At 47.3% G+C, this 23,174-nt stretch overlaps 1 protein-coding gene across 1 annotated transcript in view; it reads left to right on the top strand.

The window, feature by feature from the left end:
* RARB (retinoic acid receptor beta) overlaps positions 1 to 23,174 on the top strand; it is a 131,915-nt gene that overhangs the window by 94,498 nt on the left and 14,243 nt on the right. Inside the window, exon 4 of the mRNA XM_080926714.1 lies at positions 21,863 to 22,023. Within this exon, the coding sequence (XP_080782840.1) occupies positions 21,863 to 22,023 (161 nt within the window). The remainder of the gene's footprint in view (positions 1 to 21,862; positions 22,024 to 23,174) is intronic.

Below are 23,174 nucleotides of genomic sequence, written 5' to 3'. Positions count from 1 at the left end.
AGGCAAGTGCTTCAACAAGTTTGTTACGGCTAAAACAGAGCTAAAACTTTATTTTAAAAGACAAAGTACAGATAGATGTTGCTCTACTGACCAATGCATTGGAAACTTCTAGAAGAAATGATGTTTCCAAGATCCTTTTGGGGGTCTAAAGATGAGGCTGGTGGGGCTAAAGGTGAGGCTGGTGAGGTGAAAGGAGTGGTCCTGGTGGGTGCGTGCTAGTGTCGTGAGAATTTTAGGAAACCTTGGACCAGGAAGTTGGGGGGTTTTCCAGTGACTGAGCAGAGAAAGGAAGACAAGCTCTCAGTGTACTAAGCAAGATGGAGACAGTTCAGAGAAATTGAGTAAGAAATGAAATTCCCAGAATCAGGCGAAAAATGAGTCAAAGGCCTTCCCTAGGGTACATCCCAATCAGAAAGCCAAGTCGGGTCTCCAGGCAGGATGCCACAGGGTGCTGCCACCCTGGAAGCCAGACGCACTGGTTTGGAGATGAGTCCCTGGGGACAGAAGGGATGGGAAGGACTGAGGGGATGACGTTGGTCAAAAGAAGCTGTGTGCGGAGCATATGGAAAAAGACATTTAATGCTTTAAATTCATGCCAAGCTAATTGAGTAATGTGAGCTTATGTTCCTGTAAATTATTTCAAGTGTATATAGTTTTCCTCTGAGATTGCATTACTCTGCAGTTCAATATGGGTTGTATGTTTGAATAGGCCCTGAGTGAGCCATATGGGTGAGTGTGTATGTGTGTGTGTGTGTGTGTGTGTCGCGGCGCGCGTGTATGACCTCGCTGCATTATGTGCACATGTGTGAACCACCCATTGAGCCAAGTGTACACTCCTGATGCTGTGATCAGGCTCCTTCGACTCCCCACCGTGAGCACTAGCACAGACGATGTAATTCTCACTGTACAGACCAGTCCTCACTCTGGTGAAGAGGTTCCATGTCTGGCTGTGAAGGTGCTACCCATCATGTCTTAACAATGGGTGTGGAGGGAGCACTGTCTAGAGAGCATTTCTGTGACTCCTTCAGTGAGGCAGCCCCTGCTCTGAGCCCAAAGCTGAGGGCGTCTGTTAGAGAGATAGAGAGAGAGAGAGAGAGAGAGAGAGAGAGAGAGAGAGAGAGAGCGAGAACAAAAGAAAGAATCCTGCTGCCTGGCAGCCGGGCCTCACACCCCTCCACCCCTATATCCTTCTCAGGCCCCGTCTCTAGATGCTTCCTGAATGTCAGGAAATCTAGGTCAGTTTACCCAAGTAGAAAGTGTTATTTTATTGAGTTAACTGCACAAACTGTTGTCTTGTTTTATGAAAACAAAACCCTTGTGTTCCTGGAATGTTCTCTGGGAGTTTTCGTAGGCCTTTAAGAAATCTCCTCTATACAAGTTAATAATGAAAGATATGAATAAATAAATAGAAAAGGAAATTAAATGAGTAGTGAAAACCCTCCATATATGTGGTTTTTCACGATTGTGTGTATCTCCCTGGAGAACTTAGCAACTATAGAGTCAATTTTTTTGTGTGCATGCAAGTTTGTGATCGTGACTTTGGGTAAAATTGTGGTTTCAGTTCCAACACACCTATCAGCACAAAAGACAAGGCCCATCTCACCATTGTAAAGGTTTCATTGTTGTATAATTTGACCCAGAAAATTCCACTGAAAGCATTTCATTATCAGAAGAGGAGGGGACTCTGGGCTACCTGACTTCATTTTGAATTCCGTACCGTCTCACCAGCCGTTTGGTTGTACTGCTGTGGCTGTTTAAATCGCTTAACTTTATGGCCACACTGCTTGGGAGGAGAGATAGTCGGTGATGCAGAAATAGTGCTGTATACGGAAGATGAGCAAAGACAGCTGCCGGCAGCAGGCAGTTTTAGCACCGGGCTCTTTATTTTGTTTCAAGAATCAAGAAGCAATTCATTTGCTCTAGTCTGCCTTGACTGTATTTATGAAGGTGTTGGACCGTGCCAGATTAGAACTGAACGGGAAACCCTGGTTCTTCGTTCCCATCGTTGGAGGAAAGCCTATAATACAGCAACCCTGTGGGGGGGAGGGAGGGAGGGAGAAAAGGGGGGTGAGACTGAGCACCCAGCCCCATCTTTTGGGCTCAGAGAATTCAAAGAAGCTGATAGAATATGGTGGCTGTTTCCAGAACTTTCCTAAGGTGTTGCTCTGCTAATCATAGGAGAGTCAGAGGAAAAATCACCTGGGAACAGTCTAGCCTTAGCTACCAACATTGGGTTTGGTTTCTCGAGACAAAGTCTTGCTAATGTAACCAAATGAACCCTCATATTACTGCCATAGCCTCCCAGGTGCTGAGATTGCAGGTACAGGTTGTCATACTCGACCAACCAAACCGAAAAGCAGATGCTTCTGAATACAGTTGTCATGGTTACTCTTGTCAACTTGACTGACAGAATTTATAAAACACATTCAGTGTCTGTGAGGGCTAAACAAGGGAGGAAGATCCACCCTGAATGCGGGTGGCACCACCTTATATGTGGGTGTGGGCCCAGATGTAATAAAGGAGGAAACCTGAGAGAGCAGACATGATTTTTCTCTCCTTCCTGACTTTTTCTGTGTGCTGTTCTGCTCCCCCATGCCTTCCCTTCAATGGAGGACCGAGCTGTGAGTCCAAATGCACCCTCCCCTCACTGCAGACCTTCATCAGACATTTTGTAACAGCAACTGTAATCTGCTAATATAAATTTGCAATGTACAACAAACAGGCAGCCCATGACGACTCTGAGTTCTCCCAATGTATGAAGACATTTAGATATCAGAAGCCCATGCAAAAGCAGTCGAAGATTCTAACTGCACCAAAGCATTAGGTTCAACAGAGGTCTTGGGGTACCATTCAGCACCCTGGTGTAGATCCTTCCAACAGAGGTCTTGGGTGTACCATGAAGCTCCTGGTGTAGATCATTCCAGCAGGCAGCTGGGTATCTGAGGAAGAATGTGTTACAGTGCTAGCTGAATTTAGTAGTAATGATAAGGTTCATTCTCACAGCACACTCACTCTTCAGTGGTCCTGCACTCACCTTTTTTTAAGATGCTGAAGGTAGGCCCCAGGACTTGGCAGTGACATCATGCCCACTGAAAGCTCTTCCTTTACCAAATCAAGTGTCTCTAATTTTTTTCTAGAACTTTCTGTCAGCATGGTTTCAAAAAGAGCAAAATCTAGGTTCTGGGTGGGTTAGCAGAAGATAAATTTTAGGATAAATATGAAAGGAGAGTCAAAAGAGTGGGGAAAGGTCGGAGGTGGCAATGGGCAAGAGCAGACCCACATGTAGCACCCTGAATGCTCAACACTAGATCAGACTAAGTGTGAGTTGCTTGAGACAGTGCAGGACCCAGCTGGAGTCTCTGAAGAGGAAGGGTTCCAGAGAGTTCCACTGGCTGGGGTTTAGTTAGTGACCTAGCTATGCTCTGAAATGTGGATCGGGGGCTTCAGATCAAACTGTCACGAAAGCTTGTTGAAGTAGCTTAGAGAGTTAGACTCAGGAATCGTTATTTTAGACTTCTACTGCATGGCCACCTGGGTGCTTGAAGCTGAAGTAAATAAATACGGTGGCTAACTAAATGAAAACCTTCCTGTCAAAATGACTTAGCGCCCATCTGACTTCAGGCCTCACTGTGAAGGGGCTTGGGTGCTCGTGCGTTATTTGAAAGAGATGATAGTGGAAGAAATTCTTTCCCTTCATTCTGGAGAGACTACCTCTGCCATACCTCCTCGTGACAGGCAGAACACTTCGGCCAACCTTGGCCCACACCATGAACTAGGTAATGTACCTGGTGAACAGGGCCATTGATGTCTTTGTTCACACCTGTCAAGTAAACTGGCTTCTAAAGGAGGCAGGAGGAGGAAGGGAGAGACGGCTAAGTGTGCATAGCCAGGGTGGTGGAAGCTCGGTTGCTTTCGTGCAGAGACAGTGGCGGCGGTTGCGGATGTCAGCCTGCGTCCTGTGTGAAGCTGAGTTTCTAAGTTGGACTTTTCTCAGAAAAGGAGAGTTGCAGTTAACAAGAAGGGGTGGCTGCACTTGAAAGCTGTGTTTTCTCGTTCCATTTGAGGCTTATGACACACCTCAGTAGCGGATCCGTGGTGGGCAGGGTTGAGCTTCTGGCCTTTGCGGCCTGTTTGGAGTCTCCTTTCTCTCTTTGAAAGCACTGTCGGGTTTTTCATAAAGGCCCAAGATGTCTACTGTGTCTAGCACCTCTGGCTGTGGGGTCTGTACAACAGAAGCCCAGTGCCGTGACACTAGCATCCTATGCTCGGTGCAGTGTGAGCAGAGCTGAGGCCTGCACTGGGAACTCAGCAGGTCTTCCCAGTGAAGCCATCTGTGTATCGTCCAGGTGAAAACAACTGTCAGCCGTGTTCACCTGGGTTTGTTTGTTACTCACCCAACCACCCACCTACTCACTCACTCACTCACTCACTCACTCACTCACTCACTCAAGAAAAACATTGCAGGCTCACATATATCCTGAGCAGTGATCCAGATTCTGGGAATACCGAAGAGAGAAAGACAGACCATCCACCCTGACACTGTGGAGATGGCCCTTGTGGAGGGAGACGGGGCAGTGGGTAAGGTATCACTAAAGTAACCAGAAACACTTGCTGTGCTGGAGGGAGATGACCTCTACCTAGTACAGCAGAAAGGGAAGCCCTGCTGGGAAGTGATTGCTCCATGTCTGGCCTTCCATGTGGTCTCCAGGTCTCTGCATTCCCCATAATTTATTCCAGCTCTTGGCTCCTGGTGGGTTGATACAGGAAAATACTGAACATCTTTCGTGAATAGGATATATTTCCCCAAACACCTCTGCCCCAGTGTCAGTGGGTACACATGTAGAGGCAGGATTAGCAGCCAACTAAGGAATCCATAGGGCTTTGACTCTGAACAAGCAGAACACCAAACTCTAAAGAATGAAGCTCGTAGAGTGTGGGAATGGGTTGGTGAGTTTCCTGGTTGGTTCTTACGAGAAAGAAACGGTTTGTAAAGACCTTCTGGCTTGCAGGGACAAGCTCACTAAGTCTGATAAACTAATGAAGCATACATCCCAGGACGTTCTCCACTGTCAGGAACACTGTAGTCCTGGATGTTCACTCCCTAGTTGGGCTGTTTATGAAACAAGGCTGAGGTTATCCAAAGAGGCCATGGGTTGTCTTGTAATCAGGTTGCATTGCTATATGCACCAGTCGGCCATCTGTGGTCCAGTGGGGGGACTTTTAAGCCAGCAGTGGGAGCACGGACAGCAGAAGGGTTCATGGGAATGGTGGTATGACCAGAGGGGCTCAGGAGTAATGCCCTGTCGGTGTGGTTAGCAGGGGACCTGCTATGGCAGGACAAGAGCTGTATGCTCCCATGAAAAGACATAAGCACCCTTCCTTGTTGAGAAGGAATTCCACTGTCTGCAAAGGAAGGTAAGCAGGAGTCTGCAGCACATGGCTCTGGACGCGGTGGTGTGCCCATGCCTTTCAGAAGCTTCTGTAACCCCTTTCCTAGAAACACTTCCCAGAAAACATCAGACCCAGGCATGGAGTGCACAATGTAATCCCAGCACTCGGAGAGCTGAGGCAGATGGATGGTTATGAGTTCAAGACCAGACTAGGCTATATAGGAATCTCCTAGAATATAATAAGAACTGTCTGTAAAAGAGAAGACAGGAAGAGAGGGAAAGGGGAGAGGAAGGGAGAGGAAACAAAGGAAGGAGAAAGGTTGGAGGAAGGGAGAGAGGGAGGGAGGGAGGGAGGGAGGGAGGGGGGAGGGATGGAGGGAGGAAGGGAGGGAAGGAGGGAGGGAGGGAGGGAGGGAGAAGAAAGGGGATATCATCAAAAATGCCTGGTGTGACTAAGATGCCCATTGAAACACTGTTAATATAAGCTCAGAACAGATGATTCCATACAAGACTGACAGAGAGGAAAGCCTGTATGAATCAGTTCATACCCAATGAGAAGTGCCATGCTGGGTATCAGTGCAAGGAATTGTCAAAGCCTATATAATGACACGGATGGATCATGATTCCTGTTTCTTCCTGTGTAAATTTCAGTACTTCTCCGGTCTTCATTGAGCTCATTTTATGTATTGGTTTTTTAGGGGTTTGTTTTGTTTGTTTGTTTGGGGTGCACAGTGTGGTTAAGTAGCCTAGAATTCATGATCCTCCTGCCGCAAATTTGGAAGTCGAGAATTACAGGTGTAGACTAGCTCACCCAGTCTATGACTCTGTTTGCTAAATGATAATTTTCTTTTCAGCGAAAACCATTATTTCACAAAAGCTAACTTGAAATTACTTTCCTGCTGTGAGTATAAAACATAGAAAATATAAGTGAATTTCCTCAGTTAGACTTGAATTTCCTCCAAAATCTCATGGTTAGGCGAATGCTTCCAAAATATAAAAAGGAACAAAAACTGAAGCACTTTTTGCCACAACCATCTGGGAGAAGGAAGCCGAACTCGTGCTACCTGAGGGACTACCTGAGGTAGCTCATCTCCTGCCCCGTGCTCCCAGTGTTCCCGGTATACCACACCAAGTTTAGCTGACCTACGAGCAGCTTCCCTCTTCCGGTAAGTTTCGTGAATGATTATCAGGAATAGGAGGTGACGAGATGAAGCTATTGGATAGCCTGTTTGCATTAGTCTTCATCTTTCCCCAGGAGCTATTCAGTAAGTCCCATAGTCCACCGTGTCCCCAAGACGTCACTTAGCTTCCCTGGACATCTACCTCCAACTACCTTTTCTTCGCCTCACACAGCAACAAGTATGTTTTTGCCTGTAATCTTTGGTTGGCTTTTCAAACAGCAGCCTGTGGACAGAGTTGGTGATTGTCATAGTTTCATTTCATTCACTGGGATTCCTGATTTTAATAGGATAGAAGAAACACAAGGAACAAGGCTGATAGATGGAGCACTTACCCAATATCCGTAAAGCTCTGGGTTTAATCCTTAGTAACTAGGAAAAGGGAAGGGGGAGAAGAGGGAGAGGAGAAGGGAAAAGGAAAAGAAAGAAGGAAGGGTAGGTAAGGACAGGGTGGGGGGGGTGTGCCGGGGGTTAGTGGTAGAGAATTTGCCTTGTGTGCACAAGGCCATGAGTTCAAATCCTAGGACTGGCAGAAAAGGAAAAGACTGGAAAGGAAAATGGGAGGGAAGAAAGGGGACAGAAGGGATGGAGTGCAGCTCGGATGTACTCAAGACCCTAAGTGCCATCCCAATGCTTCAAGTCAAACAGACGTTTGGGCGGTAGTCAGTGAGTCTACTCTGTGGTTGTTAGCCCATTTGCTGTGTCTTTGTTCCTTCTTTGTAAAGAAAATGGAAATTGCCCGTGAGCAGGCCATTCTCAGGCTTAGCTTGCAGTACAGTGCCCGTGTCTTTCCTCCATTTAGACCCCCTGTGCCCAAAGCTTGTATCATTCTGATAGCAGGTGGAGAAGGAAAGCTGCCTTCTCTGAGGGCTTTGCTGACAAGATGGAGTCCTTTCATCTCTGCATCTCTCCCCACACCCCTAACCCCTTGACCATTAGCCTCAGCACATCCTGCCTTCTGTTCCTCTGTCATGCCAGGAGGGTAACAGTACAAGGATAACAGGTCAGCAGATGGAAGGCAGAAGGGTAAACTGAGGCAGCCAGTGCATCATTTATTTTCTCTGCAAATATTTGAAGACAGTGACTGAGAGTAGGACAGTATAAATCTGTCTTTTTTTTTTCCTCAGTGGAGTAAAAACTCAATATGAAAATAGCCATTCCTGTTTGGAGGGTGTATAGAGGCACAATCTGACTTAAACAGCATGCTTTCTCCATCATGCTGATGATATAATGAGTCTGGCAGAGGAAAAAGGGTGGCCTTCTAGTTGAAGTGATGTAACTCTGTGCCCCCCATAAAGCATGTTGTTTTACCGTGATTCATTTGGCCTCTGTGAGGTGGACTTGGGTTTGTGTGCAGTGGGTGAAGTAATTGGAGTGAGTGCTTGTCCCTAGAGACAGAATCAATCACTGTTCTAGAAGATGGTGACATTTTAGAGAGAAACTCTGAAGAAAATGTCATGCTTAAAAAATTAGATTTAAACACACTAGCTCCGGATTTATTTTTATTGCACTCAAATGGATACCCTGATTGATTATCAGCCTTATAAATGTTTAGCACATTTCTCACTTCTCTAATAATCAGAATAATCTAATTTTCAATGTCATTTAATGTACTCTATTCAAGGTTCTAATAGATCATATTTCCAACAAAGCACAGCAATTATGTAATGAATAATACAGGAGAGCGAGCGTTCACAGTCTCTCCTTTGAAGGCCTGAGAGAAAAGTCTGAGAAAGACCATCCCTTTAAATGCGGTATGCATCTCATGCCTTTGCTACCACTGGGTAGAGTTTTCCCTGCTGATGATATAATGAGGCTTTTCCAGAAAGCTTCACCCACACAAACATGGGAGGAAACAAGACTCAAACCCTCCCCTGCACATTGTTGGTCCACCTGGGCAAACGGACAGATTGCCAGGAGACTTACAGACCTCCTGTAACCATGGCCACTTTCTTCCTTCAGTGGCACGTGTGGTCTAGAGAAATGCTATGTTTTTATTCTGAATATTCCTCTGATGCTTCTCACAGGAGCTGCTGAGGTTGTGGATGTTAAGGATGCGGAGGCCAGCCTCTGTCTTGCCATACGATGAGGCGAGCCTCTGGTTTTAGAATTGAATACATTGGGTTGTGTTCACTGTGCATTTCTCAAGAGATCTGAGTCACTTTAGGGAAGCCAGTTGTGCTTTTTATATTTGTGACTTGGAACTGATCCCCTGAGTCCAGATCTAGGGTTTAAGTTTGATATCATTGCCTTTCTGGTATAATATGGAGTCAGATCTTGGCAGTTACACTAATAGCCCTAAAGGAATGTGTCTCCTTTTGTATTTTGCTGTTAGTGAAAAGATTTAAGTGGTATGACATGGTACCAAAGCTTCGGGCATCTGGTGCCCACAGGAAGGGGACTATATAGCAGGTGCATTGTACAGCTGGTGGGGAGACAGTCCTGGCACGTGAGAACTGCAGGAGCTATGGCGTTTCCAGAAGGTGTAAGCAGAAGTAAGTGTAGATCAGGGAAAATGTTATGAAGATGTCTCACAAATCCTGGCTCAGACTCGGTGAACCCAGCAGTGGGTGCAGAGGCTGGGAAAGTTTAAGTCTGGGAGCTGATCAACATACTCGCCCCACATGTTAATAACAGTTCTCCATCTTAAGGTGTTTGACAAGCCAGGCCTTGAAACACCTTAGCCCTCTGCATTTGGAGCTGACCCAAGAACCTCAAGGATCTGTCTTTAGTTCCAAGTGATACATTTTTAAAATGGGCATTTTCTAGGACTGAACATCTTCCAGGGCAGCTGACCATGAAATGTATTCACAAACTTGTTTTTTGTTCAGAGTCACTGGAAATATATAGGGTGAAGAGAGCCAGGCAAAGGGGGAAGTGACTGACGCACTCTTAGGGAACTTTGGGGAGACAAAAGGCTACAGTGTGCACAGTTCTTCTGGGGCCATGTTGACTCAAAACCTCTCTGAGATCAAACTCATGGTAACCATCACTGAGCTTAGACTTAGGCAGCCACTCAAGACAAAGGTCCACATTGCAGCCCACCAGCCTTATGTTCTCACACTCAGTTCTCATGACCATCTCAGAGCTGAGGTCCTAGATTAACCCTAATGTGTCTCCAGTGTGCAGTTCTCTACATCTGTAGTCAGATCATGTGCTCAGAATTGTACCTGATACTTAGAGGCGTTTTGAACACATGGAGGCCATACTGTCTTATAGTACTCCAAGTCAATTGTGGCTCATCGGTGAACACTTGCTAATTCAGTAAGTTCTGGTTTTGAATGTGCGGGCTCTTTAAGTTAAGGCTGACCCTTTGTAGTTATCATGGAAGTCGCAGCAGGGACACCGCTGCATCCCTCTCTGTGTGCTATGCAGCATGCGAGTTCTGCCTTTGCCCTCACAACCCTAACTGTCCACTTGTCCACTGGTACCTCCATCTTTTCTTCCCTGGGTTACTCCACAAGATCTGCCATGACCAGATAGGAGAGTGGGACGACGTGTTTGCTCCCTGTCCACCTCCAGCCGCCGTCTTGGCAAGCTGAGTTCATTCCTTTATCTTTTCACTTGGTCCCCAGTGTGGACCATTGTGAATACCCAGACAACACTGCTTACTAAAGAGTCCCAGTGAGCGTGAAGTGTGGGCTGCAACATGCCTGGGGTATGGAATACAGCATGCCCGAAGTGTGGGGTGCAGCATGCTCACAGTATGGGATACAGCATGCCCAAAGTGTGGGGTGCAGCATGCTCACAGGATGGGGTACAGCATGCCTGGAGTATGGGGTGGAGCACGCCCACAGTAATGGGTGAAGTGTGTCTGACTATGGGGTGCAGCAGTCGTATCTTAGAGGTGTTCCTTCTGTAGCCCACCCTAAAGGTTTGACCCTGACTTTGCACCACACTCTGGACCCATCTGTGGATGGCAGCCACAGGAAGTTGGTTGGCACAGCTTGGTTTTTTGCAATGTACACCTCTTTTCAGTCTCCGGGGACTTTCTACCTTACAAGGCCTCAGCAGATCTCACTCTGGTTCAATAGGAAGTTAAGTTCTGCAGCATCTGGGCATTAGTTGGTTTATTACAGGAGGGCAAAGGAAAAAATGGAATGTGGGATTTGATTTTCTGTTTTGTTGTATCTTGGAATAATTTTGGGGTTTTGTTTGTTTGTTTGTTTTGTGTTAAGACAGGATTTCTCTGTGTAGCCCTGTCTGTCTTTGCCTTGCCTTGTAGACCAGCCTGGCTTCTAACTCATAGAGAGCCTCCTGCCTCTGCCTCCTGACTGCAGGGGTTCAAGGCACGCAGCACTGTGCCCAGTGTGGAATACATTTTTGTCTTGCTTTGACTCCTTACCATAAGCATTCCTGGGAGGAGAAACCGCAGTCTCTGTTAAGGACAGACATTCAAGTAAGTGGCTACACGTGTTGGTGAGAATGGCAAAGCTGATGAGGTCTTTTCCAGAAACTCTCCCTTGAGGCTCAGGATCAGTGAGACAAACAGAGGACTCGGGTGGTCTCAGTAGGATTCATTCCTTTACTAGGTGGGCAACTGGGGCTTCTCTGTTCATAGCAAGGAGCCACTATCTTAACACTGGAGGGCAATAGTACTGAGCAACAATGTGTGTGAGGATCCACATGCCTGGTGCCAGCTTATTTTTGCTATTTGATCTTCAGACATTTTTTTTCTTGGCCGGGGAATGGTCTCTCTATAGCACTCAAGGGCAGCCAAGCAGAGGAGAGAAATTCTTTGTTAGATTTGTGTTCTGGACCCCAATCTTTTGCAAAGACAAAATGTCCTGGAAGTCAGTTCATACACAGTATATGGCTTTGAAATCGGAAGCGTCTGTGTTGGAGCCTTGCTTCTGTAGGCTAGTGGCTTGTGGCGTCTGACACCCTTGGCTCGGTTTCTTCATGTGCAACCTTGGGAGGTGTGATGGCCGTCCCTGGCTGTCAACTTGACTGCATCTAGAATGAACTACAACCCAGAAGTGGAGGGCTCACCTGAGATCCAGACCTTGAGGCACAATGGCCGTAAAAAAGCTTAGGCTCAGGCAAGGTAGTAAATGACTTTAATCCCAGGAGAGGGAAGCAAGCAGATTTCTGAATTCCAGCCCCACCTAGGACAGAACATGCTCCAAATAAGTTTAGGTCCAGGCATGGAGGTACACACCTTTAATCTGGGCCACGCCTGCTGGAGACCTACACAGGGACATTGGAAGAAGAGTCTTCTCCACATCCTTGCACTTACTTGTTGGAATCTGTCTTCAGGAATCCAGCTTGTACAACTGAAACACCCACCCTCGTGGGACTGAGCAGCTACTAGATTCTTGGACTTCCCATTCACAGCTGCCCATGGTTGGGTTAGTTGGACTGGTGACTGTAAGTCATTACAATAATTTCCCGTAATATATAGGGAATAAGTTCTGTGACCCTAGAGAACCCTGACTAATACAGGAGGCAAATGCTTCCTCCCATATGGAGTTGCCAGACAATTAAATGATAATGTGTGTGGTAAGCACTTATCAGGGAGTAGAGCATCCCTCAGCCCTGAAGGAATGAAGGTATCGGTGAGCAGTGAGATGGGCATTACAGTGCTGTTGGGACAAGCTGTGCTTACTGCTGTGACTGCAGGCCAGGAGTCTAGGTCACTCACTAGACGGGTGATTTAAGAGGGAGACCTGAAGTGAGCATCTACCAGTAGGTTAGAATGTTTCCAGTCTGGTTTTTAAAGACAAGGGCAATGAATGGTCAAAGTTCTTCACAGCAATTCTTGTAGGTAGCCCTCTCTCCATCCTCCATACTAAACACACACACACACACACACATACACACACACACACACACACACACACACACACACACACACACTTTCACCCAACACACAAACAACTAGAATGTTAGTTCCAAAGCTGAGTTTCACCCACACTAATTTCTAGAACAGGGAGGAAGGGAAACACCGAGGGCAGAGGATTGGTTGGCACTCTGCTGTGTTTGGTAAGAAGTGCCAGCATTCCAAGCTCTGGCCATCACCAGCTACTTCCTGGGCTTATGTCGGGTTATCCAGTAGCACACTGAATGGCTCCATGGGACTCTCCCACATGTAATCTTGTCTCTTACCAAGGCAAGAACTGTCACGAGCTGTGCCTGCCACCCTCTACTATGTCTCTGCCCCATGGTCCCTCCTAGACTCAGAACTTGCGTGTTCATATAGGAGGTTCCAACTACTGCTTCAAGCCCAGATGTCTCCCTCTTGAACAAATGGATTCTTCTGGTACTGCAGCTGCCAAAAACAACCCAGTGAACTTAAATCGAAGTTTTCTTGGCAAGACTTCCAAGACTGGGGGAGGGGAGTGATGGGGGACCCTGAGCTGTGGTCCACCCAGCCTGATGTACAAGCCCTCGCATGGTGTGCTCCAGTCACCTTCCAAGCTGTCCTAGAAGGAGCCCACATGGCCTCTAGGAAAGGCTTTTTGCTGTTATTTGGCAGATTTGTAGAGTCTTTTCCTCGTGTAAATGCAGCTTCTACGGGCTTATTGCAGAAAGCCTTGCCTTCAAATCTGTCTTATTTTTCATGAGTTGATTTTTTTTTAATATTTTCTTTTTAATTTTAAAATGAGCTTAGAAATAACAGCTTTTTTTCTGTTTTTAGTTTTTATTTGAGTGAGTGTGTGTGTGTGTGTGTGTCCACTGAAGGAATACAGAGATACCCACACATGTAGACAATTCTTTTCACGGCTCATGTTTCTAAAATGTATGCAAAAAATTCCTCCACATTAAAGTTCTAGGTGGCACATTAATGTTCCAAATGTTAGCAAACATCCTGAAAGGCAGTGGCTATTTTTCTGTCCCTCAGATGACTTACTGATATAGGCACTAGTATGTCTAGCAACATCTGAGCGTGTTCCCAAGTGGTGAGGTGGCACTGGAGATTGTCCTGAAGCTGTTTGCATTTTAATGTTAATTCAATTTCCTCAAAAGGAGCTGGCTAGTCACGTGACTCCAACTGAACCTTTCCATTTTAATTAGTACAATAAAGGAAAGCCTGGGCGGGGCGAGGGAAGTAGGAGGTCAGAGGACGGAGGTTAGAGGTTGTGGCAACATGGAGCTTCCCAAGGACCAGCTAGACGCAGGTGGGATTTATTGGTGTTAAAAAGCTATGAACATTAAGGATTTTACAGGTCTAATATCTCATATAGAAGGGCAGTTTGTATCTTTGTCTATTTGATTCAATCTTGTTGCGTAGAGGGTTTGTGGATTGAGAGTTGAATATATAAACCTGTATGAAAAGTTATGGGGCCTTAGAGTTGTGCTTGTGTGGGATTTGGAGGTAGAGAAATACCCCGGGACCGAGGCGGAGGGAGAACAGGCGGTAGAAAACCGCCACGGGATGGGAGTTGCTCGGACGAATTGGGCCGTGTTGGTGGCTTGGACCGGGCTCCAGAGGTGCGTGGGGCTCTGAACTAAAACCGGGCCTGAGGAGTGAGACCTCAGGGCCGGTAAAGAGATAAACCCTTTCTATTTTTTAATGTTTACTGCCACATGGCACTTTTAGTTCACTAAGCTAAAGTTCAATACAGCATTCCTTCAAAAAGAGGAGCCCCAGTGGGCAGTGGTCTGTTTGCCTTCACATGCTTTCCTGTACGTATTCTTCACGCAGAGGTGCTTGGCTTGGCTTGCTCTGCCTTCCTTCCCCTACTTGCCCATTTCTCTCTCTTCTGCTGTTTATTTCACCTTCCCCCTTCCACCGCTGCCCTGATGACATCACCTGTCACTCAGCCCCTGAGTATTAGTTCCAAGTCTGTATCGTGTGTCACGTGTGTTTCATTATGACAAACTCCATTCTTTATTTAGCTCAAAGTCTTCAACATCCCTTTGTCGAACACATACGTTGGTATTTAAAGTCTGAGGAGTAGAAGAAGCCTGTGTTTGATGGGCAGTGGTCACCGTTTTTCTTATTCAGTTGTACAGACTCAGGATCAGTGATGTTAGAGCGGAATTTTCTCAGATAGCAAATGATGAGCTAAAACACAGACCTTTGGAATTTAACTCAGCATTTGCTTAAGACCTGCATAAAGATCTCTATGATGTCTGTGGGTTATGACAGAAGAGGACAGAACCAGGAACATAAACAGTCATCTGTTCAAATATCTGATGTGGTACGTGCTACTGTTGAGTTTCAGTGTGCGTCATTCAAGGTTTGGAAGAGTAAACATTGTGACCAACAATGAGACACTGTACTGAGTGAGCTTTACCAGGCTCCGGGTGTATGGCCACTGTACAACACCACTGCTGGCTGTGGTCTGTCCCCTGTCCCAGTGATTCTGGCTCCAGTTTGGTCTAGAATACTCACGGCTGCAATGACTGGCTTGTATTAGTTTCTTTTTATTGCTGTTATAAAACACCATAATCAAGGCAACTTATAAAACAAAAACTGTATTTTGGATGTGTGGTTGCAGAGGGATGAGCCTCAAATAGCAGTAATGGCGGCTGTGGCCAAAGCTGAGCCTCAGCATCAGGCAGGCAATGTGCACTGCAGATAGGCAGGTGATACCCTCCTTCAGCAAAGCTGCATCTCCTAAACCTTCCCAGATGCACCTTCTGCAGACCAGGGATTCGAGTGCTAAGCCTATAGCAGTTATCTTCCAAACCACCACAGCTTGACTCTTTGATAGCTTTTGGAATGTCTGAAACTCGGAACACTCACACCTGTGAAGACCTCACGTCACTTCCAGTTTCAAAACGATCCCGAGGGAAAGTACATCAGGACGGCCGGGAGCAGTCTGAGTCTACTTGCACAATGTGGACTGGGTTGGAAGGCTCTGGGAAGCAGAAGCTTTGCCATGCTAGTTCATCATGGTAGTGTTTGCTGTTTGAAAGCCCATGGCTTCCCATGTAGAGTAATTACATAGAACAAGGAATGCATTTATTTGGAACCATCTATTAGAGGATTTTCCTTCCTTCCCTCCCTCAGAAGCTGTTGGAAGGCAGCCCATACCTACTCTACAGAGGAACACAAAGGGTGTTCACACAGCTTCTCTTGACAGTTTCCACAGCTGACTATTCTAAGTATGCTCATTCCTGATGCTAGGGTGACTGTCTTTTTTTCTTCTTCTTTAAAAAAAAAATTAAAAAGTCAGTGGAGTGTTTCAAACATGCAAGGGGCAGGCAGGGCTGCGCAGCTATGGACTTCAAGAAACATGTGCTGTGAGTGTGCCCTGTTACGTGGGCACTAAACTCTGTCTTTATAAAGACAGGCAAAGGACCAGGTATGGAGCTGCATTTCTTTAATCCCAGCACTTGGACGGCAAAGGCAGGTTAGATCTTTGTGTGCTAGACACCAGCCTGACTTCCATAGCAAGTTCCAGGCCAGCCAGAGCTATGTAAGGAGACCCTATCCCCAAACGGAGTGGCTAGCAAATGAATAAATAAACAATATTAAAGGCAAGATGAGTATCGAGAGAACCTTTGTTCAGTCCGATAGCTAGACCGCAAACATGGTCAGCATCTTCCATGTCCTTTGCTGTCGCTTACAGCCAAGGCTCAGCCCCATCTACAAAGGACCGCTATTACAAAGTCAGAGATGCAAAAGCATCACTGATGTAGCCCCATGCTGCCAGAGGACAGAGCAAAGCGAGAGGGATAGACTGTGGAAATTGTCCCCACGATCACCCCATCTCATGTGTCCAGTCCTTACACAGCACAGTAGAGTGTTCTCTTGGGCCCCCTGAGTCAGGCAGGAGTGGGCAGGGTTGTGGTTGTTGGCTGATTGGTTTGCTTGCTTTTATGGTCCTGAGGCTTAAGCCCAGTGTTTCACAAGCAAGAGGAAGTACCTTTCCCACGGTGCTGTCACACCAGGCCTCGCTTTAATTTCCACTCTTGTTGAGACAAGGCTTCACTCTACTGCCCAGGCTAGCCTTAGGCTTTTCACTGTCCTGCTTAAGCTTCTGTGGCAACTGAGAAGACAAACCCAACTTCTCTGTCTTCGTCTCTAGAGTTAAACCGAAAATGATTCTTGACGTTCACGTGTCATTGAAAGAGAGCCTCAACGCCAGCACACCATTCTTGTAAGCATGACCACCAAAAAAAAAAAAAAAAGGCACATGTGGCCCCAGAGGGCTAACCACACCTGCCAAGATAGAGGACAAAAGTGGAACGAAGTCCATGTGCAAAAAGTCACAAGGGGAAGGACGAGTTGGAACTCTCTTGATGGTCTCATTAGTATAAAATAGTTTGGGAAACATCTGGCCTCTGGCTGTTCTGGTACTTGGGGCTTTTCTGCGCCTACTCCGTAGCTTTGGGAAGCTGGTCTGGGTTAGAAGGTACTAGTTAAACTTTTGAAATGCGACCCCCAGATTGTCTTCTCTGCAGTTGACCATCTATCTGCAGAATTATGGCAGTTCTCCCTGCCTGCTCCCCGGCGCAGTGGACACCCGCTGCTACCTCAAACGTGGCAGGGTAAGGAGTCACCTCTGCAAGTTCTTCCTCAAGGGCTGCCGGAAGGTGCCTTGAGTTGCTGAAATCAAGGTTCCAAGGAATGAAAGGATTATTCCATTCCATGGACACCTGGGGTGCTCTGGCTGGTTCAGTAGTACCTGCATACTGAATGGGAAAGGAAGCCAGGCATCCACCCTATCACCGCTCAGCTTTCTGTGTGTCTCAATTCTAACTAGTATGTGGTTGGTGAGGTGAAAGGCAGCCTCCACCTGCAAGGACTCTGCAGTGGAAGAAGCCTTCTTGCAGCTCAGCCCAGCTCAGTGTAGATCAGCCCAGCACAGCCTAGCCTAACTCAGCACGGCACAGCTCAACCCATCTCAGTCCAGCTCAGCCCAGCTCAGCCCAGCTTCACATTGGGACTGTCTGTGTTAAGTGTTTGAGCACCAACCTCTCAGTCCTTAAGTTATGGGGAAAGTAGTCTCTCAACAATTAGTGATGTCAGGTCCATGGCAGCTCATTTACATAATTAGTCCAGAAAACAGTCTTTAAACTCAGATTAAACCATACTTTCATGCTCCTCTCTTGAGCGTCTCAGTGCAGTAGTTACAGGATAGCTTCACTCTCCAACTGTGAGCCATTATTCTTGCAGTTAGCAGGGAGCTGAAGAGTTGGGATGTGTGAGTTTCAGACTTTAATTTTCAAGCAAGAATAAATAGACCATTATGTTCCCTTTGCTAAACTAAATATGAAAAAAAAAATCTTTTTGCACTTTCTTGTTGATGACGAGGAAATTTCAGGAAAGCGCCGCTATCTCCTTCCTGGGTCCATGTGGAGCTCACGGCTTTCTTGTGTTTCCCGCATTAAATTTTTATCATGTGTATGAAAATCAATATTCCAGATACATGCACAAGTGCACACATTAAAAGGAACATGGCTTCATTTATTTCCATGATTAGACATTCAAATAAAAGTGCTTGGGTGTCTGTTTTCATATTCATAGGTCGGGATCTGTACATCAGAGGTATTTGTATAAGTGACACTTTTATTACATTCATTTCATTTGCAATATGATAGTGGATCATAAATATGTTACTTTCATGCCACCAAATCTGATTTGTAGCACATTGCCCCTCATGGGTAGAATGCCTGTTATTTATGAAGCACCTTTACTCCAAGAAGCACTTTGCAAACATCGGGCCAGGTCCTGTCACAGGGGCATAAATCACACTCCCACGCTTACATCACCCCCCACCCCGGCCACTGTCGAAGGGACAGGAGCACTCAGTGATTCCTCTGCAGACCACTAGGTGACAACAAGTGTTAAGTTGGGGAAGCAACAGCTCAAATGAGCTCTGCCTGGCCATATGCATGCCCCCAAACTGAATGGAACCCCATATATAGTCACCTGTTCTCCTTGCCACTCATGAAAGCCCACAGTGGGTTGGGCTGTGTCAAGCTTTGGGAATAGGGAGGAAGTAGAATAAAGCCTTACCTTCCTGTGTTCCTCAGAGCAGTGGGGCATGGAGCAAGCCATGATGTAAGCTGCCTATGTATGCCCACTGTCTTCTCCACGAGGAGAAAGCATCTTGTGAAACCCCAGGGCCATAGTGGATCTGTGTCCATGTGCAACAGCCTAGTGATCTGGGGGAGAGAAGTTGGAGGCCACAGGGAGAGGAATCTTGGGCTGTGTGACCATTGCCCTCACTGCCCCTTAGGGCACCTTCCTCATGCCCTGCTGACGTCACCACCTGCAGCCACAGTGAGAACTCTCACACAGCGTTGAGCATGCCAAACTCTCCATGGCTTCCTTCACAGGGCTTCATTATCATTTTGTGTGACGGGTATCACACAGCACTGAAGAGCCACCGTCTATGTGACATTCAGAACCAGCCAAGTTACCAGCAAGATGCAGGGCCTCAGCAGGATCCCCCATCCTTTTAGGTTGCTGTGCAGTCCAAGGTTCAGGTTATAATATATCTGGTAACAGCGCCACAGCCCCTGGGAGGTTTCATTTCTCTAGGATCTGGGACTGCTTTCTGAGAACAACTACAGAGAAGGCCCCAGGCCTCTTTGATCCTTTTGCAGTTGCTCCCTTCCTCTGATTTTCTGTATAGTCCACTGAAATCTTTCTCTACTGTTTGCAGAGAGGGGGGTTCTGAGCCCCAGCTCCTGCGGGGGTTCATGGGCTGGCATTCACGTGCATACGACACTGGCTGACCCTCACTGGAACTGATCTGCTGTGTGTTTGAGGCTCGAGGGTGAAATTTAGCCTCTGCTTCTGGTCAGAGGTGTTTAGAGACTTGTGGCCTCAGAACTGTCCTGAGAAACTCTCAGAAAGGCACTTGGTGTGGCACTAATCGTGTGAATTGTGCTGTTTATGGAGTTGATCCTGCACCACTATGAAATCCAGACGCCTCTGTTCTTCACGGAGAAACTGTAGTCCCTTCCAGCCTCCGTCCCCCAACCCAAATCCTTCCCAGCCACTGCCGTCTGACTATGCATAGTGTATACGAATGGAGGTATATTCAAGATCTTCAGCAACTCGCTCCTTCTCTCGGCACAACTTCAGAGTTCATTCACAGTGTAGGCTGCATCGGTATTTCCTTCGTGTCATAGCAAACAGTGGTCCATCACTTGACAAGGCTTTGGTTTATGCGCCATCCACAGATGGGCGTGTAGACTGTGCCTCACTGGGGCGGGTGCTAGTGGGAATGGTGAGACTCAAACTTGCGTTTTTCATGCATGTCGCCTTTAGATTAGCTCTCTGAGGTGTGTGACAGAGCAAGAGCTGCTGGGCCAGATGGTACCTGAAAAATGATAGACCTTCCTCAGAGCTGTTTGGAAAAGACTCTTGTGGCTTAGGTTTTACCTCTTTGTTGGCAAAGCAGAGGTCAAAGGAGGGTTCTAATGTCTAACAAGAGCCCCAGACACCCACGCATTAGCCTTTGGATGCAGTATCCTGTCTCTGCAGAATGCCATCCCTTGGGAAAGCCTAGAAACCACACTTTGCCACTGTGCTGCACTTACTGCACACTGCTTCTGCAGTGTTACTTGTGCATGCACACTTGCACACTTTACAACATGAGGCCTTTCACCCACTCCTCACATCTCCAAGGAAGGTCTGTCTGGTCACAGAGCTAGAAGGGACCAGCATGAAGTCCCTGCTTGGGACTCCAGCTCCCCACTGTCTGGAATTGCTCTGTTCCAGGGCTTGAGAAGTGAGGTGCCTTGTGTTCTCCCATGTGTCCACTTCCTTGGTAGTAAGTAGATCCGGTAACACGAGAACTTGGCAGTTCTGCCTCCTTGAAATGGGATTAGGTGAATTCTGTGGTCAAACTTCCATGCTCAGGTATCAAGACACTCACAGAATGCTCCTCTTCCCAGCAATGGTCCCTCCTGGCCCGGTGAGCTGCTTACACAGACGCTGACTTCCTCTCTGCGCTATGGGCTGCCCTCACTTCCTCGAATCCTCCTCTCTCCTCACCCTGCCTCCCCCTTCATGTCTCCCTGTCTCTTCCCATGTCTCCTGCCCACACAGGGCCTTAGGACTCTCCCGGTATGGATACTTCGTGTCCTGTTGGCCTCTGTGCCCTTAGGGAGACATCCAGGCCAAATCCTCTTAGGCAGATCAGATTATGCCCTAGGTCATCTTGCATCACATGCCCAGGTCATACTGGCATCATACACATCTGGGCAGCCTGGTTCTGACACCCCAGGGAATACAGACTCCCTGGAGGGTTCATATGATCTGGTATCACTTATCTGCCCCCCTGGGTTTCAGGTTCCTTTCAAGTGCTCCTAGCCAAGAGCTTGGCATGACACTCACTCACAGCCATGAGATGGCAGTCCTACAGCTCTGAGTCCTGGGTGCCACTGTGTGCCAGTGTCCTGTTGGGCTGGGATGTGCCAGGCCAGGTGGCCCATATCTGCTGAGGTCCAACCAGCCACATGTGAGCTGGAACTGTCTATGAACGTCCACCTGCATGAGTGGACAGTTGTCTAGGCTAAGGCTTCATACTGTCCTAAATAACCTAAGCAATGGGATATTGTATGGTTAACACAAGCAATCTAAGAATAACACATCAAGGGACATAAACTTGCAGAATCTTTTCAGGTAGCAGCCAGTGAAGTAAATAAATGAGACTCTTCAGAGAGGCTGCATGTGCCGTGAAGCAACCTTGCTAGGGGACCGTCCTTGTCAGGGTTTGTTTGCTGTGGTCAATACCATAACCAACAGCAACTTGCAGGCTCAGTTATATCATCTTCCAGGCACATCATTGAAGGAAGTCATGGCAGGAACTTAGTCAGGGCAGGAACCTGGAACCAGGAACTGAAGTGGCGGCCGTAGAGGAATGCTGCCTACCGTCCTGCTCCTGTGGCTTGCTCAGCATGCTTTGTTATAACATACAGCACCTCCTGCCAGGGGTGAACTCCACCCCCCATCCATTAGTCATTAATCAAGATATGCCCCACACGCTTGTCTACGGGCAATCTGATGGAGGCATTTCTCAGTTGAATTTCCTCTTCCCAGATAACTCGAGTTTGTGGCAAGTTGATCAAAACAAACCAACACAAACCTTGCCTGGACAGGGTCCTTGTGGTGCAGCCACTCAGGACAATGCTTAGGACCCTTCCCACTCTAGGCACACAGCTTGCATGGAAATGGCCTTCAGGTAAAGCTTACACAAGTGTGCACACTGCATACCAGGGAAGGCAGACATGATTCCACTAGAAGCTGTCAAGTTCCTGGCTGTGAACTGCTCCCTTTTTTCTTACTGCTCTGATCCCAAGACTCGGGGCTGGAAGTGGGGACTCCTTGCCCAGATGCATAAGCTGAGCCTCCCATAACCTCTCATCCCTCTCTTTCAGCTGTCAGGAATGACAGGAACAAGAAGAAGAAGGAGCCCTCGAAGCAGGAATGCACAGAGAGCTATGAAATGACCGCAGAGCTGGATGACCTCACCGAGAAGATCCGGAAAGCCCACCAGGAGACCTTCCCCTCACTCTGTCAGCTGGGGAAATACACCACGGTAAGAGCCGCTGCCCAAGACACCAGGGGTGGGGGCACAGCCCCTGTGCACACACATAGATCCCGTACCATTTCCTGTGCCTGGTAAATTGGTCACTGGTCCCTTTCCCCCCATGTATCACTGGGACAGGGGGAGAGATGGTTGTTCATTCATGAGCACCTACTGTGTGGTGGTGCACATGCTGGGCAGTGGCAGCATATTCATTTTTTCTTGTATCTCCTCTTAGGGATTTTGGTCTGCTCAAGCCAGAAATGTATTACATAGGTTATGGCAGACATCTAACATGGGGAGAGTCTGGGGTTCATCTTTTAAATATCAATCCAGCTACAGATCCCAGGAAGGATTATGGGGTCATGGTCTGGCTTCCAGGATGAATGTGTATAATCTCAGAAAAACGTGGAAGGCCACAGGACAGGGGTGATCTGGGCCCCGTGAATAGGTAGCCCCATGTATTCCACTCTTCAGTGAGAAGTGACTTTTACTAGGGTTATAAATCAAAGAAGAGGCAGGGAGAGGGGTAAATGTTTGTGGGAAGCTTTGATTGGAGGATACTCTAGGTGATTTCATGGGACCCTGATATTTTTCAAGGTTCACATGCATTGTTCTCAGTAACACACACTCTCTGTTTGTGGCACACACCAGCCGCTGAGTAGCTACCTGAGGAATAAAAATGGACACAACTGGTCTGCCATTCTGACCTCTTTCAGTGACTTGTGTTATTACCTACATTGCTAACTAGAAAGTGTGCGGAAAATGCAGGTTTTCCATCACTGGCTTGGTGATAGGCATGCTGGGAAAATGCTCGCATGAAAATCTTCAGAATAAAAAGATTCAGTGATGATACCAGGAAAGAGCAGGGAGGGTGGAGAGAGAAACTTTGAAGCCACACTTTGGGAGTACATGGTGTCTGGAGCGTGGCTGTTTGTCCCCACCATCAAATGGCAGAGGTGTCTAGGGCAGGCGAAGAGAGCTCTGGGCAACCTGGTGCTGGGACATGCCAGGTGGATACCCAGGGAACCCAGGACTCCTGTGGAGCTGAAGCTACAGTGGTTGTTCAAGGCAATGGGTCTGCCAGCCAAGCAGAGGATTTTGCATATGTGGAAGCTAAGTGTGATGGGGAGTCACTTCCAGAGATCATGGCAGCAGAGGCA

The sequence above is a fragment of the Micromys minutus genome (assembly GCF_963924665.1).
Source record: "Micromys minutus genome assembly, chromosome: 12".
Taxonomy (NCBI): Eukaryota; Metazoa; Chordata; class Mammalia; order Rodentia; family Muridae; genus Micromys; species Micromys minutus.
The sequence above is the reverse complement of the archived record's forward strand: the minus strand, read 5'-3'. Positions and strand labels throughout refer to the sequence as shown.